This window comes from Polypterus senegalus, chromosome 8 (genome assembly GCF_016835505.1).
Source record: "Polypterus senegalus isolate Bchr_013 chromosome 8, ASM1683550v1, whole genome shotgun sequence".
Classification (NCBI taxonomy): Eukaryota; Metazoa; Chordata; class Cladistia; order Polypteriformes; family Polypteridae; genus Polypterus; species Polypterus senegalus.
The window spans coordinates 128,124,985-128,141,781 of NC_053161.1; the positions used below are offsets into that span (position 1 = coordinate 128,124,985).

Here is a 16,797-nt window from a genome sequence, read left to right on the forward strand (position 1 = left end):
TCATACTTACTAAACATAATTGTTTGGGATCATGGGTGGTTACAGCCAGCTGTCTTATTTTAATAAAGTAAAATGACACATGTTGTAACTAGCTTTAGTGATTTCTTTTAAGTTATAAATGATATTGATCAAATCAAACTAATATCTGTCACTTATTGACACTAAGTACTAGGGTGTTGTACCGTGTTAGCCATTATGAATGTAGAGAAAAGCCAAGCAAAATGACTCCTTTTATTGGCTAACTAAAAAGATTACAATATGCAAGCTTTCGAGGCAACTCAGGCCCCTTCTTCAGGCAAGATGTAATCAATTACATCTTACATTACGATCTTGCCTGAAGAAAGGGCCTGAGTTGCCTCGAAAGCTTACATATTGTAATCTTTTTAGTTAGCCAATAAAAAGCTTTTATTGACACTAAAAAATTCATATTGTTTATGTAAAATATTTATATGCGTACATTACATTTGAATAGCACTTCCCTTTGATCCAAAGTAGTTCTACTATGATGCTGGGCCACATTTATGTCACATACAGTTTCTTCATTCGTAAATAAACCGTCCCACGTAAAAGTTTGCACACCCCTTGGCAAATGACACATTTTGTTGATGTTTGAAGTAAAAAAATAGTAAATACAACTAACAAACTAAAACAATGGTATTTTTATGAAAAATGTATTTGGTGAATGAAATAAACAATGTGAATTAATAAATACGTAAATGTGCCATTTGCAAAAGTTTTGCCACTATTTTAGTTGTAGGTTCTGAGAACTCACTGGTCCTTCAGTCAGGTCTGCTTTAGCTCATTAGGTGTTAGTATGGTTTTGAAGGTTCATTAGGAATTGTCATCTGATGACGATTCCAGCGCCTAATAAATTCTCTGATTCTTCAAACGTTGTGCAACACTCAACAACCATGGGCTCTTCTGAGGATGTGAACATTAAACAAACTGATGCCTACAAAGCCGGAGAAGGCTATACAAAGCGCTCCAAGCTAGAGAAAATAGGTCATATACTGTGCAGGAAGGCAAAGCAAAGCCGCCATATGACCAGAAGGGACCTTCAGGCAGGTTTACCTGAGAAAGGAGTGTTACTGCACTGCTCTGCTGTATAGTGTTATTAAAATGGACGTGGTCTTCATGGAAGAGCCATTACAGGGATGCAATCTCATCACAAAAAAACAACATCTTAAGTATGTAAAGCAACATCTGCATAAGGCAGAGGCCTTTTACAACCACATGCTGTGGACAGAGAGAACTGAAATCAAATTCTTTGTTCACAACCACAAAAGGTATATTTGGAGAAAAAAGGAAAAGCATCAGCAGACAAGAACACCTTTCCTACTTGCCAGATACAGGAGGTGAATCTTTTATGTTTTGGATGTATGTGGCAGCTAGTATCACAGTAAACGAGTACAGGGAATAATGGATTGCAATAAATACCAACAAATCCTCTAGGAGAATTGTCAGTCAGGAAATTAAAGCTGAAAAAAGAAGAATGGCTTCTACAACAACAAAACAATCCAAAATGCTTTTTGAGATCTACTGTGAAGTACCTCAAGAAACACAAGGTGAAGGTTTGGGAATGGACTTCACAGAATCTGTGGGTGGACCTTAAATGTGCTATGCACGCAAGGCAGCCCAAGAATATCTCACAGCTGGAAGCGATCTGCAAGGAAGAATGGGGAAAAATTTCCAAAACAAGAATTCAAAGACTCCTAGCTGGCTTCAAAAAACGTTTGCAAGCTGTAATTTTTGTTCAAGAGAGCGTTAATAAGTACTGACTTACAGTAGTAGGGTGCCCAAACTTTAGCTTTTATTTTTTGACTTTTTTTTCTATTCATCAAATGAATCAAAACCATTTGCTATTACAAAATGCTGCTGTTTTTGTTTGTTTGTTTGCTGTCAAAATTGTATTTATGATTTTTTTATTTCAAATGTCAACAAAATATGTCATTTGGCAAGTGGTGACCAAAGTTTTGTATTTGTGTGCATGTGTAAGTTAGGAAAATGAAAAAATTAGCTTTAAAAACACTGCCTACTACTGCACATTTAATTGCCTAATTGTTATTGCCATATATTTATGTATAATTTATTTCACTTTGCTTTCTTCCTCTGAATTTGAGGGTCAGAAGTGATCAGAGCCCATCTCAACAGGCAGAACTCAAACTTGAATAGGATGGACTCTATTTGCTCTCATGTTGCTTTTTATTCTCTTTTGGCATGTAAATATGGAATGACAGCAATATAATGTTGGCTTTATGTTTATTTTGTTATTCCATTGTTTGGAATTCCAATTGCTTCCGTTCCTTATGTGTTTTTTCAGCAAGTTGTTTGAGTCTAAATAATACTCATTAACATTCCATGAAGGATCGTAAGTATTCCACCACAGAGAATCTACATTACCAAGCACTAGCTCATAATAATAATAATTCTTATGTAATTGTTGTAAATTAATATATGTTTCTATTTATTTTACATTTTTTTCAAATGCACAGTTGTTGTCACATGTGCAGGGTGCAGATAAATTTGCACATCTTAATCTCTAGTGCCGTGATCATCGAGTATTACTAAACAAACACAAGCATTCTAGTAATTACATTAGCATTTTTAATTAATGAATTTATTGGTTATATTTGTAATCCTGCTTATTCCAATACAGAATGACTGGCAGCCCAAGTCTTTCTTGGCAGAATTGGGCACATGAAAGAAACCAACCCAGTACAGATCCTCACCTGACTAAAGAGGCAAACCAAAACCATTTTCGGCTGGGTACTCACTTTTCACTATCCTGGAATTATTGAGGGGAGGTACAAAAAAATAAAGAGAATCAAATAAAAAGGAGACTGTGGGCTTAGGAGCAAAGTAGCAATGTGAGGGCTGGGGTTTGTGGTCTCAATAAAAGAGGGTAGCTGTCACGCAGCTGGAGTCTAAGAATTGACATATGTGTTTGGTTAGTGCATAGCAGATCCAGATTTTGTTTTCTCTGTTATTCTTGTGAAAATAAAAGCAATGGGTTAAGCACCCACCTGTCTTAATTTTTTATAATGTCTGAAATATGCAAAGACCTCCAGCTGCAGTGATGAGTGATGGGATCCTCCTGCACTGAGGAATAAATCAGTAGCAGATATCACTTATATATAGTATTAGTATTCAATATATATGTCTATTTTCCTAGTTCAGCCTATCCATTACAGTACATAACCTGGCAGTACTGGGTCCAAGACAGGAATGTTCCATTTAACATCCATCCATTTTCACACCCTTTTCCATCACAAGACACATTTATGCATGGGCTTACTTTAACTTATAAAGTACCAGTTTAGAACACACATCTATAGGATGTGAGATAAAACTGAAATCACAGAAGAAAAACACCCATAAACAAATGTGAGAGCTAAAATTAAATCCATGAGTTTTTGAGACAACCTAATGCCTGCATGTAAAACAGTGATTCTTTAAATGTTTATCCTGTGGTAGTAACGTTTACCATCTGTGATCAACAGGGGGTACACAGAGCCCCAAACTCCAGACACGAATGCACCAACACGGTCCCGGGTTAAAAATACAAACTTCTATTGAATAGAATACCTCAGGTATTCATCCCAGTGTTGCCTGTCTCTTCTCCTGGCTCTGACTTGCCTGGATAAGGCAGCGAGTGGGTGAAGGGGGTTTTGGGGGGCATACAGCCTAGATATGGAGCTCCCCTTGATCTCTTCATTGGAAAGGAAAGAAAATGGGGCCATTCTAGCCCATGTGTGCTGTCCATTACACATCTTAGGGAAAATTAAATGCTCTTTGAAACCAGTATACAGTACATAACCTCTAGTTGCTTTAATGATTTTCAGTTTTAAAAAATACATACTTTTAAAGTGCTTAAAATATTCCTATACAACGGATCCTGCTGTCTGTCATGTTTATAATGTGGTTTCAATTAAAGTTGAAGAAGGAGTGCAAAATACTGACAAATTAAATATTTTCATAGTGGCACATTATGATGTACAGAATATGTAATGTATCAAATATATAATGTCGTCATTACTTATTCCTAATGCAAGTATTTTAGTTTATTTATAATATTATGTTTAATTACATAATTTTAGGGTTAGACTGTTAAGTTCAACGTTCCCAAGAAACAGATGGAAAAGCACAATCACTGCTACTTACTTCAGCAAATGCAACCCCTAATCCATTCTAGATTGGCAATGGCAATGTAAATGCTGAGGTCTTTGAATTTGTAGAAAGACTATACTTTCTGCACCAATCCGGTGGTCCAAAATTGTACTGTCAGTAGAGTGGAATGAAATCTGATGAGTATTTTAAATTTGTAAAAGGAAACATTTCAAGTGAATTGTGAGTGGATGACCACACAGAAGCATGAGGCCTTTCAGCAAAGCTCAAAATGAAAAATGATTATTTGAACAGGAAGTGTGTCCTTTGACATTAAACAAAGGGAACGGTGTGAATGTCTACATTTTTCCCCATCCAAAAAAATTATATAAAATTTATCACTATCATGATGCTGATGAAAAGATTAATTGGTTCCATTAATATTGGATTTCCTTTTGAGTGTCTCAGTGTAGGACATGGGCAAGTTTATTTACATTTCATCGCTTGATCTTACATTTTAAGTAATTTTATAGATCCCTTCATACTTCTGCTCTCTGTTTATTTACAAAACTGCCTTTGTAGCGCCACACTTCAAACATAAGGAAGTAATTTGGCAGTTCCTGGAGGTGGCATATTTCTTCTTGAATCAGTTATAAGGGTCACTTTTTAATTATTCTTTGATGAGGGGATTTCTGTGTAGTACAAGAGGCTTGTCTAAATGTTAATGATAAAAGAGTAATATTGAAGTTCTGTTGAACAAATTTAATTGGTTAATTGGCAACAAATCAGGCTTTATTACATCAGCAAACAACAACAACAACATTTATTTATATAGCACATTTTCATACAAACAGTAGCTCAAAGTGCTTTACATAATAAAGAATAGAAAAATAAAAGACACAATAAGAAAACAAAATAAATCATTAGTTAACATCGAATAAGAGTAAGGTTCAATGGCCAGGGGGGACAGAAAAAAAAAAAAAAAAACTCCAGACGGCTGGAGAAAAATAAAATCTGTAGGGATTCCAGACCATGAGACCGCCCAGTCCCCTCTGGGCATTCTACCTAACATAAATGAAACAGTCCTCTTTGGATTTAGGATTCTCATGGAAGGGCTTGATGAAGATGGTCACATAGAATTCTGCCTTTTAATCCATCCATCATTGTTAGAGCATCATGAAGCTTTGAGTAGGTGGTGGTGGCCTGCGCCACCACCACAAAGAAACCGGAAAAAGAAACAGAAGAGAGAGTATGGGTCAGTACGAATTTTAGAGCCACCATGAATAGTTATTATAATGAGTTGGATATACAGAGTATCAGGATTTTAATTACAGTGAAGTTATGAGAAGGCCATGTTAAAGTAATGTGTTTTCAGCAGTGTTTTAAACTGCTCTACTGTATTAGCCTGGCGAATTCCTATTGGCAGGCTATTCCAGATTTTAGGTGCATAGCAGCAGAAGGCCGCCTCACCACTTCTTATAAGTTTTGTTCTTGGAATTCTAAGGAGACACTCATTTGAGGATCTGAGGTTACGATTTGGAATATAAGGTGTCAGACATTCCGATATATAAGATGGAGCGAGATTATTTAAGGCTTTATAAACCATAAGCAGAATTTTAAAGTCAATCCTGAATGACACAGGTAACCAGTGTAGTGATATTAAAACTGGAGAAATGTGTTCGGATTTTCTTTTCCTAGTTAAGGACAATGCACTGTATATTGTTACAGTCATTCAGGAAACAAACTTTACTTTTATATTATTGCTAATGTGCACAATAATCTAAATAAGGCACATCAGTTAAAAATATAAATCCTGAACAGTCATATATTTATTACACAGTCTCCAGCCTCTGAAACCAGAGCCTACTTTAGGTTGCTTCAGTGATGGATGGATGCTTTTACCTTGTTAGGTCTGAATCTATTCAAGCACCTTAATTCAAGATGCATTGATACAGACATGCAAAGCAGCCAATGACTCCACATTTGCCAGGTGTAAATAAACATTATGGACTCAGTCCAGCTTTGTTTCCATTACTGCTGTTATAGTCACTGGCTGCTCATGACTTGGAGGCCAACTAGAATATTAGGTAATTCCCGTGTTCTTGTCTATGCTACGTGGATAGGTTCCAGCACTCTGCAACCGTGTAAGGCAATCGCAAGTTCAATAATTGGCAGTGGTCTCCCCTAGACTTTCTCATATACTCAGATATGGGGATGGATATTTAAGGAGTAAACCGTAAGAGAATGATTATATTTTTATATTATGTACATTAAAGAACCATCGAATTAATAATATATTGAACAATTATTATTAAAGTAAAGTTGAATAAATTGGACTAAGCAGCTGCATGAATAAAAAATTTGCCATGATAATTTTATTTTGGTGAGCAATTCAGGTAAATTACCACTTTCAGTAAGCAGAAGTGGGTCAAAAGTTGCAAGAGACTTTAGTAATGTGTGTAATGTAATATTTGTAAACAACATTTTCTTTACGTAAAGCAAAAACATTCTCAAATATGTATATATTACGATTTGAATGACAAACGGAAAATTGTGATTATCTCGAAAACTGGTCATTTTTTGAAAAAATGCAGAGACAAAAATTGCTTAAAATGTGGTGATTTACCATAATATGATGTGAAATGATCAAATTTTTAATATTTTTGAGGAAACATTTCAGGTAAACTACCACTTCTGGTTAGTGGAAATAGCTCAAAGTAGAAATCTATATTTTATACCTAATACTTGTATGCAAAATTTGGTTCACCTAAGTGAAAGCATACTCAAGTTATCGTGTTTACATACACAGACAGACATTCAGACATAATTCCAAAAATGGTATTTTCGGACTCAGGAAGGTCTAAAACATCGTGATTCATCGAAATCTCAAAATTGAATTTTTGGACGATTCCATTACTTTCTCTATACTTCGTATACGAGAAAGTAAAAAAGTGCATGGATGCTTTACATATTCCACTGCAACATATTGTCTGGGGCAGTGTTCCTCCTTCTAGAGAACAGCCTGACAAAATTGTCCAGATGTATTCAGTGGATGAAAGATAATTTAATCATAAATAATTGTATTACCTTTTTGCAATGATGAAATTGTATGGCCCACTGTCTGCTTCATCTAAAAATCAAGGAAAGATTTGTCATTGAAAACATCTTAGTTTAGGTACTCCAAAAATGCTTCTATTGCTCATTTACTATTCTGTATCATACACTTCTTTGGGTCTTCATAACACTTACAAAGCATCAGTAAAGTATTTATTCGTCTTTACAATGTGACCTACTAGCAAAACATCACTTTGGAGTGGCATAATGGAGACACATTTCTCTTGATATTACATATTTAGTACTAGACCTGTGAATCCTTCACATTAACAGGTAGTTTTACCATCATGTCAATATGCCACACTGCACATTGTGACAGATAGGGGGCGCTGTCATCCCCTTGAACTCTCAGATCAGTCGCCAGGCACCAGGTAAAAGTCCAAATATTGACTTTATTTAGACAATGCAGTACACTAAGCACCCTCCTCTCCATAATACTTATACAATACAATTCTCCAATATAATAATAAACAATCCTCCACTCCCAAACGCGTTGCCACCCTGCCACCCAGCTCAGCTCCACGACTGGGATCTCCCACAGTCCTTTTATATTCCCTGACCCGGAAGTGTTTCCGATCCTTCAGTCCACGTGACTTCCTATCACTTCCGGGTCAGATCAAAAGTCCTCTTCTTCATCCCGGAAGTACATCATTTCCCCTGTCACTGTGACTAAGACGTACTTCCTGGTTATAGGGCACGTAAGAGTCTCTGGGCCTCCCTGCAGCGTCCTCTGTTGGCCCCCAAAGTATCCAGCTGGGCTGTAAAGGAAAACTCCACTGTCCATGATTCCCTGCTGGCATTCGGGGTACCTCCATGCTGCAGGAAGGGCTCCACCTGGCGGCCTGGGGGTATTGGCCGGGATAACTGGCCGGCCATATTCCACAACATGTATGAATAACCTATCTACTGTGCATTGTCCCAACTGCTGCTTGTTTTGTGCACAGTGCTGCAGGGAATGCTCCATCCTCCTGAAAGTCTGAACTGCATTAAGCAGCATTGTAAATGTGAGGTTTCTCATGACATACCTGTAATGTATTTTCTCCCAAAAAATAATTGTGTCAAATTTCACTACTTGTGTATTGCTTATTGATCATAACATCTTCACACAGAGAACCACAGACATATGGTGCTGTATACAGTAAGTAGTGTGGTGGACAGTAGGACTCCAAGGACATAAAAAAGATATATAAAGATATTGTTTTGGAAAAATTGGGTAGATAAGATTAGCAAACTTTGTTGGGCTTTGTTCTTTTGTCATACGTTTTTCTACTGTTTAGCTAATGATAATGCCCATGCATTACACGTGAATGCTTCTCTCTTTTTAGGAACTCAGCGACTTGACTCAAGTTGCATCTGTAATTTGACAATTTTACCTTGACCGGCAGGAAACACCTAGTGTTGAGTGATATTGTTGTTTAAATGATATTCAGGTACATTATCAATTATGAAATTTTTACTACACTGTATCACAATTTCATTAATGTTATTGTTTCCCTCTTTTTCAGTATCCAGCTGCTTTAATGAACCTTGGGGCCATTCTCCATCTAAATGGTAAACTCCAAGAAGCAGAAGCAAATTACCTCAGAGCACTCCAACTCAAGCCAGATGATATTATAACTCAGTCCAACCTTCGTAAACTGTGGAACATTATGGAGAAACAAGGCTTAAAAATTCTGGGGACGTGAGGAAGTACTTAGAGTTGAACACTGGCAAATTTGCAGGAAGGAAGAGTCATTCTACAGAGGGAGAGTGTGTGTATATGTACAGTATATACACTCGGACAAATGAACTAAGAAGCCACATGATGCAAGCCATGTGTAAAATCGGCTCTGTTTGGAGTCAAAGTCTTTGTAATGACTTTCGACAAAGGAATCCTGTATCTGTGGCTGGTCCTTAGTAGCTTAAAAACATTAAAGACTTTAGCAACAGTCCTCCCGGAAACCAGAGCACTTAACTTGAAGCAGGAACCTGCTGCATACTTGAAGTCCTGTGGTAAAGCTAATATTGATTTGTAACCAGTGTTTTATTTTGTTTTATTTTTTATTTTATTTTTTTCCAGTGGCATTGTACATTTCAGTAGTCTGAATAGACAGGAAAACAATAGGGATTCACATCCAGGGGTGCAATAGTTAATGTGTATGTGTTTTATTTCGTTAATATTTTGTTAGTCTTCTGTCAACATGTGAAAAGAGCCTGGCATCTTTCGAGTATTCCTGAATCCAAAAGATGTTTCTTTCTCTGGTTTACCTAAAGCTTAAGTTCAAAATTATTAATGATAGTAAAGTCCTGGTGTGTGCCCACAGAATTGTGCTATTTACATGTTAAGAGATAATTGATTTGTACTCTTTAAAACAGTGGAATATGTCTGAAAACATGGAAAACAGATGATGTGGTGAGTTATTTAGAACTGTCTTGCCATGAGTACAGTATAATTTAAGGAACCAAAATGTGTAGACATGGAGAGATAAAAATATTTTTTTGAAATGAAGCAGGCAGTGATATGTTATTAAAAAGTGTTACAGGCCAGCTTGTGTTCCTTTGCATAAGCTTATAGTATATTACTTTTCAAGTGTACATTATGAGTGTAATTACCCATAAGCAAAATATTTTTATATGATTAATACGACTTAATTTTATATCAAAGTGGATGATCCTGAATATCATCCAGTAATTTTCATTTAAATGTTACCTAATCATTGGAGGTTTTTTACGTTTTATTGTTTGTTTTTTTTTTGGTCAGTCAGCTTCTACAGTAGTTTAAACTGACCAGTTGTAAATCTCAAGGGGTTGCACAGTATTGCGTAAAATTATATAAAAGTGAAAAAATATTTTCTGGAATCCGTGTACTCTAGAATTCCTTGCCATCTCCTTGTTGGACTCAGAGAAATTGGAACTTAAGAATATTTCTGTTTGATGGTTCATCACTAATGAGGCAAACCACTAATGAGATTTATAGCCTTTTTATACAGGACTTATAATTGCGGAGCTCATTAGCTCCACACAATGCACACCAACATTTGATAATTATACATACTGTATTTTTTCATTCTTTTTATGTGAGCTAGTTTGGAGAGTGGTAGTGCTATTAGTTAGATGGAGTCATCCGTCTGTTCCTTCTCTACAATTTATTATGTACATTTCACCAGTTCCTATTTTTCACCTTCTTTGGCTCTAAGATACAGAACATGTTCATGCAGAAAGTCAAAAGTGGGGACCAACCCCAATCTAAACCGAAAGAGACAAGGAGGAAATATTCTGTCCAGACTTGTTATCAGCAAATTGTATGTTTTGTATTCTTTTGTGTATTATTTATATGGGAGCCTGTATGAAGTGCATTTTTGGTACTGATCACACCCACAAATTCTATGGGGATGCTATAGGATTTGAATGCTTTAACATAATGAAGGGTTAAATCACCCTTTTGTTAGATATTCAGATAGAGTTGGCTTAAAACAAAGTGATAAAAAAATTACAATAGTGTAAAGCCATGACTGAATACAGTTCTAACCAAATAGATTTATAATTATTGCACTCATTAATACTCATGATGCATTTTTATATAAGGAGTTCTTTTAACGTATTTGATTCATTATTTTTCTTGTTTTCTCTTTGTAATTATATGCATTTAAAAATATAATAATAAAATATGTTGCAGCCAACACTTTTTAGATTGAGGAGACCCTGAGAATTAGTCAAACATATATGCAAACTTTAGAAATGTCATCCAAGCAGCAAAGCTTTGTATACTTCCAAACAAAACAACTGTCAAGGTAGAACCTAATTTTACATGTTTGAATATTTAGTTTTAAATCTGTGCTTTAATTATTCACATTGCATTGTCATTGTTACAGTATTTATTGGGAGTTTTGTCTTCATCCTAGCACTGCAGCTTAGGAGGATTTGGTTTGAGCTACAGATGTCATCGTGGACATATCTGCTGATAGTCAGAGACTGAATATTTTCGGTCTCAAGGTAATTCCCTGATGTGGTAGCTGTAGATCAAGAGTGCAGAAGTGGCCGCATATTTTTTTTCCCCAACTACTTTCTTAAATATAACTCAATTTTTCTTGTTAATACATAATCAGACGGTATGAGTTAGATTTTCTCTCAATGAGAAAAATTAATATTATTACCAGTATGTGTTCACTTTTTTTTTTTTTTTGCGCAACCAAATTTTCCCTTTTCATGTGTCTTCAAGTACCAGAATCATCCCTCCCCACCTTGCAGAATTGTCACTGACAGTCGTCCTTGGGTGGGGGGGGGTCATACCCCATTGTGAATCTCTGGCAACAGTCATGCTTGGTCACCCTTGAAGAATCACCAAAAACAGTCATCCCTACCCCTTGACGATCACTGACGAACGTTACAGAGACCCATTGCAACACACTCCGCAAAACTATACACAATATAAACTATTCACAGTTGTGAATCATGACCCTGCGTGACTCAAAATGTGACAACACACAGTCCAAAATGGGTTGCAACTATTAATTTACGTACCTTTGTTCTACAGAAAACAAATAAAACATTCGGTGGACCATAGTAGATGAACACATCCTAAGCCTTTTTGTTTATTTCTATCTACCAAATCTTCCAAGTAAGAATGAGTTGGCAATGAGTTAACTGCTCTTTTTTGGTTGTCTTCTCATTAACTCAGAATGTTAACAAGAGAGTTAAACTATTGAAAAAGTAACCATAGCAAATGAAGTGTATCCATACACCATTATATACTAAATCCTTCTGAATTTCACACATTCTGGTAATTTCCTTAGTTGAAAATATAAAGTCTGGTTGTGCCATTTAATTAAATGGGAAGTTTAATTAGCAGCAGGGGGTGACCTTAAGTTAAGAAAATTGGTTTGAATGAAAACCTGCAGCCAAAATAACACTCTTGGACTAAGACCGTCTAACTATTCAGGTTTCACATGGAGAAGTGCATTTATTCTGCTCATCTACTGCCATAACTTTTACATTCCATTGTTTTTCCATGGCAGCCAAAAAATTGTAAAGTAGGAGTAAATGTCAGAATCTTAGTAATTGTTCTGTAGGCCATAATAGGAGTTACTGCAACTCTTAATGTTATTGTAATTGTATATAGTTAAGAAAGCAAAACGACCAATTTTCGCACTTAAGGACGTCAAATTATGCTCCCGTTTACAGCATCTTTTTAAGAGACCTGACTGCAGCTTTACTTTCCTTGTATTCTTTAAGTGTGTGGTGTCATTTGTAGCTCATACACGTCACTAATTGTTCTGTATTTTTTATAAATTGCCCAGACCTACAAAAATACTCCTATGATGCTGTCGTAGCATATAAATCAGTGTCAGTGTCAACACTGTGTTGTAAGTAGTAACAATAGGTGGGTCTGCCACATCGGGAACCTTTTCAGCTAGCTCTTGCTGTGGCATACACAGACTGCTGCTTAAATAATGTTGTTAAATTTTTCTCGTGGGGAAACTATTTAAAAGATAGAGAAAAAAAGAAAAGAGTTTGTAAACAAGTGTTACAATTTATGTCTCTGCTCAGGGATTTCAAATGGTTGGTTATTGCAGACAGTGCTCTTGGAGCACAAAGCAAGTTTACTAAATTAAAAAAAAAATAGTTTTATTTTTTTGAAAATTGTTGTATTTGTATAAATTATCAAGATTTGTAGGCTGTCCTTTTTGTAAGATAAAACAAATAATTATGTGCCAGATTAGGCTATCCCAAATATTGTTTTCCACAATAAAGCAATGATAACATGCATCTAATGTCATTCTGTCTTTATTTGCGCTGTCTGTGACTCTTAATGTAATTTGATTTTCTCCTGCATCTCAAAAACGAGCAAGGTGGGTTGTGCTGTATGAATGTGTGTACTAGGAGGTGAACTGGCACCACATCCAGAGATGGTTCCTGTCTTACACCCGTTACAGCAAATGAGTACATTTTCACGATTCATCACAACCTAAATGGAGTGATCTGGAAGAAATAATATTCAAAATTAATTGGCTCATAATGAACTTCAAATTAAGGTATGGCTTCTTATATTGTACACTAATCTATTCTTTTATTTCTTTATTTTGAAAATGATCATCTACAGTATGTGTATACCATTTATATATTTGCAAGGAAAGTATTGGTGTTAGAATCCACTATTTATACTGGAATTTGACCAAGGAGACAGTGGATCTATGAAATGGAGATTCCTTATACATTATTGCAGGATACTCTTCGTCCTCATACAGAACTTGCTGGCAGGACAGATTGGATCAAATTAAAGGGGAATTGAGAACTCCAGGTGCCTCAGTGTCAGGAGGCTGTCACAAAAGACATACACCATTAAGAAAGGCTGCCTATATGAGGGAGAAGAATGGAAGTTCATCACACATCCTACAAAAGTAACAGAGACTGCTGTAGAAACCTCTATGGTGCCCAGATCCACTTGTTAGGGTAAAGAATATTACAGAGAGCCACCTAGTCTGCAAACTTGTAAATTTTTGCAATAAAATTGAACAGAACACCATCTTATGAAAAATTCTCTGAGCTTCTTGAGTCATGTTTTGTCGAAGATCCAATAGCAAACATTTAACATTAGTTATACAGGTATATCCCACCTTTAATTCTGACTTTTATAATTGCCTATAAATATACCAAACTACAGTACATAAAACACTGTTTTGTTGTGACTAGGGAGCCCCAAAGCACACAAGATCCAACAGCACTTTCAAAAATAGCTCTTTGGGGGTTAATACTGTCAAACCCTGTCTAGATACAAGAAAGGGAAAAATCTTTAGAAATAAAAAGGTTTGTTTAATCAAAAGGCTCTGCAATATAGGAAGCTCAAAGGAGTTGCCTGAAAAGGCAAGGCAATAATAATAATAATAATAATTCTTTACATTTATATAGTGCTTTTCTCACTACTCAAAGTGTTCTCTATACAGGGAGGACCCAGGAAGTGGACCCATAATCTCCTTACTGCAAAACAGCAGCAAGTGCTAAATAAGAATCCAAAGGTGTAGTCAAAAACAGAGCACAGGTTCAAAAACCCCTAAACACGGCTCAAATAGAGAATCCAAAGATGTAGTTGAAAAACAGAGCACTGGTAAAAAAATCCAGAAAACACAGAAGGCAATAGCAAAGGCACAGTAAATACACAAGAACTCTCCACTCCCTAGTATATGCAAAATAACAACAACATTTATTTATATAGCACATTTTCATACAAAAAATGTAGCTCAAAGTGCTTTACATTATGAAGAAAAAAAAAATAAAAGGCAAAATAAGAAATTAAAATAAGACAACATTAGTTAACATAGAAAAGAAGTAAGGTCCGATGGCCATGGTGGACAGAAAAAACAAAAAACTCCAGACGGCTGGAGAAAAACATAAAATCTGCAGGGATTCCAGATCATTAGACTGCCCAGTCCCCTCTGGGCATTCTACCTAACATAAATGAAACAGTCCTCTTTGGATTTAGGGTTCTCACGGAAGGACTTGATGATGATGGTCATGTAGACGTCTGGCTTATAATCCTTCAATCATTGTTGGAACATCACGGTGCTTTGAGTAGATGCGCCACCACCAAAAGGACACCGGAAAAGGAGACAGAAGAGAGAGTAGGGGTTAGTACAGATTTTAGAGCTACCATGAGTAGTTATTATAATGAGTTGGATATACAGAGTATCAGGATTTTAATTACAGTCAATTTATAAAAAGGCCATGTTAAAGTAATGTGTTTTCAGCAGTGTTTTAAAGTGCTCTACTGTATCAGCCTGGTGAATTCCTATTGGCAGGCTATTCCAGATTTTAGGTGCATAGCAGCAGAAGGCCGCCTCACCACTTCTTTTAAGTTTTGTTCTTGGAATTGTAAGGAGACACTCATTTGAGGATCTAAGGTTACGATTTGAAATATAAGGTGTCAGACATTCCGATATATACGATGGGGCGAGATTATTTAAGGCTTTATAAACCATAAGCAGAATTTTAAAGTCAACTGTCAGGACTGTCAGGAACTATGGAGGGTCCTCCCATAAATAGGGCGGAGGGCCGTCCCTGGCAGTGATTTGTGGGCGGCCCTGCCCCTTGGGGAACCACCAATAAAACACATGGGACATACTCTAGGCCAGTTCCACTTACAAGTAAACACAAAGAAAAACATACCTAATAAACATACGAAACACTAATGTAGATAAATGATACAAAATTAGATTACAAATTAAATACTACAGTGAAACCTAGCCAAGGAAGAAAACATGACACATTGAATTTTATCATACTTTACATGAAGCTGCAAACCTTGCTGGCTTACTTTTCAACAATAAAGCATTCCATTTCAGTTTTGTTTGCATTAGATTATTTGGACATCACATTACTTTTTTTCCCCAGTTACCCATTATTCATTAAGTTGTCAACTCACTTTTGGTGCTTGGTTTCTTTTTCAGAGGAATGAAATTTTTACTCATGGAAAAGCAATCCACAATAACTTTTACTGTGGAATTGTTCTTTGAAGAAGACAAATCAGTAATAAAATCTATGGTAATTTAATCCAGTGGATGAATAGAAGAAGTGGAATGGGTTGTAAGAGCCCACTAGGAGTTCCTTAACTGGATTTTGCTTGATCTCAATAAAGTGTTTTTTCTGTGAATGTCATGATTCAAGCAAAAAGTCTCTAAATATATTGTTGATAATTGGAAAATCAAAAGCATAGGGCATAACCTGATATTCATACTTCCCTATGTTGGTGTTGAAAGTGAATTTCCACTCAGCACCATGCCTATTGTGATTGAGGTTATTTTTCACTCCAAAGGTGTAAGCAGGTAAAGACTGGGAAGCCTATAATTTGTTCCAGAATGGAAGAGGTAAGTTGACGTGGGTAATCATTTTTTATGGTTACTTTATTATTCTCATATTACTCAATTCATGGTCAGGAGGGTACCATCCTTTGTCTCAACAAAAAATGCACGCGCCTGCTGTCCCGCCCCAACTGCTCCCCGAATTACTCCTCTTTCAATATGCAAATCAATATAAATAGTCCTTAAGCTCAGCCTTCTGTGAAAAGATAATGGGAAAAGCACAGGGAGAAATAGAAGAATTTCAGCGAATACCAAGTGTAGGCATGTAAAAATGTACTATTTGTTGGTAACAGTGATATAATCAAGAAAAGGAAGTTGATCGAGTGACAAAGTGTCGGAGAAAGTCGAAAGCTCAAGTTTGCAAAGTCACACAGTGCCCGAAATAAAAAAGATGTTGTCAGGTATCAAAGTCGCCATGAAAAGGCGAGTCGTAGGCCACCATCTGAGTGTCATATAAAAGCTTATTAGGGTTCAGACAAAAAAAAAAAACTTTAATCCAGAGATTTCCACTTTAATCACGTAGTTTATTTTGTCATTAAAGTAGAACATCATGAACTTCATCTTAAAATCATTTACTTAACTAGTTTCTCAAATCCCATCGTAACTAAAGTAGCACATTAAATGCTTTTTTTGTATTTGATCTTCTATGTGCTCTATGTGTGTGAATCACTACGTGCTTACAGGTTTTCTCTTCCTCCGACAGGACACAGAATCCACTACATTTGTGATATTACAGCTCTCTGAATCA

The 16,797-nt window shown here is 36.1% G+C and overlaps 1 protein-coding gene across 1 annotated transcript in view; it reads left to right on the forward strand.

The window, feature by feature from the left end:
- Positions 1 to 12,963, forward strand: part of tmtc2a (transmembrane O-mannosyltransferase targeting cadherins 2a) — a 515,972-nt gene extending 503,009 nt beyond the window's left edge. The window contains exon 12 of the mRNA XM_039761768.1: positions 8,724 to 12,963. Within this exon, the coding sequence (XP_039617702.1) occupies positions 8,724 to 8,903 (180 nt within the window). The 3' untranslated portion in view covers positions 8,904 to 12,963. The remainder of the gene's footprint in view (positions 1 to 8,723) is intronic.
- The last annotated feature ends 3,834 nt before the right edge of the window (positions 12,964 to 16,797 follow it).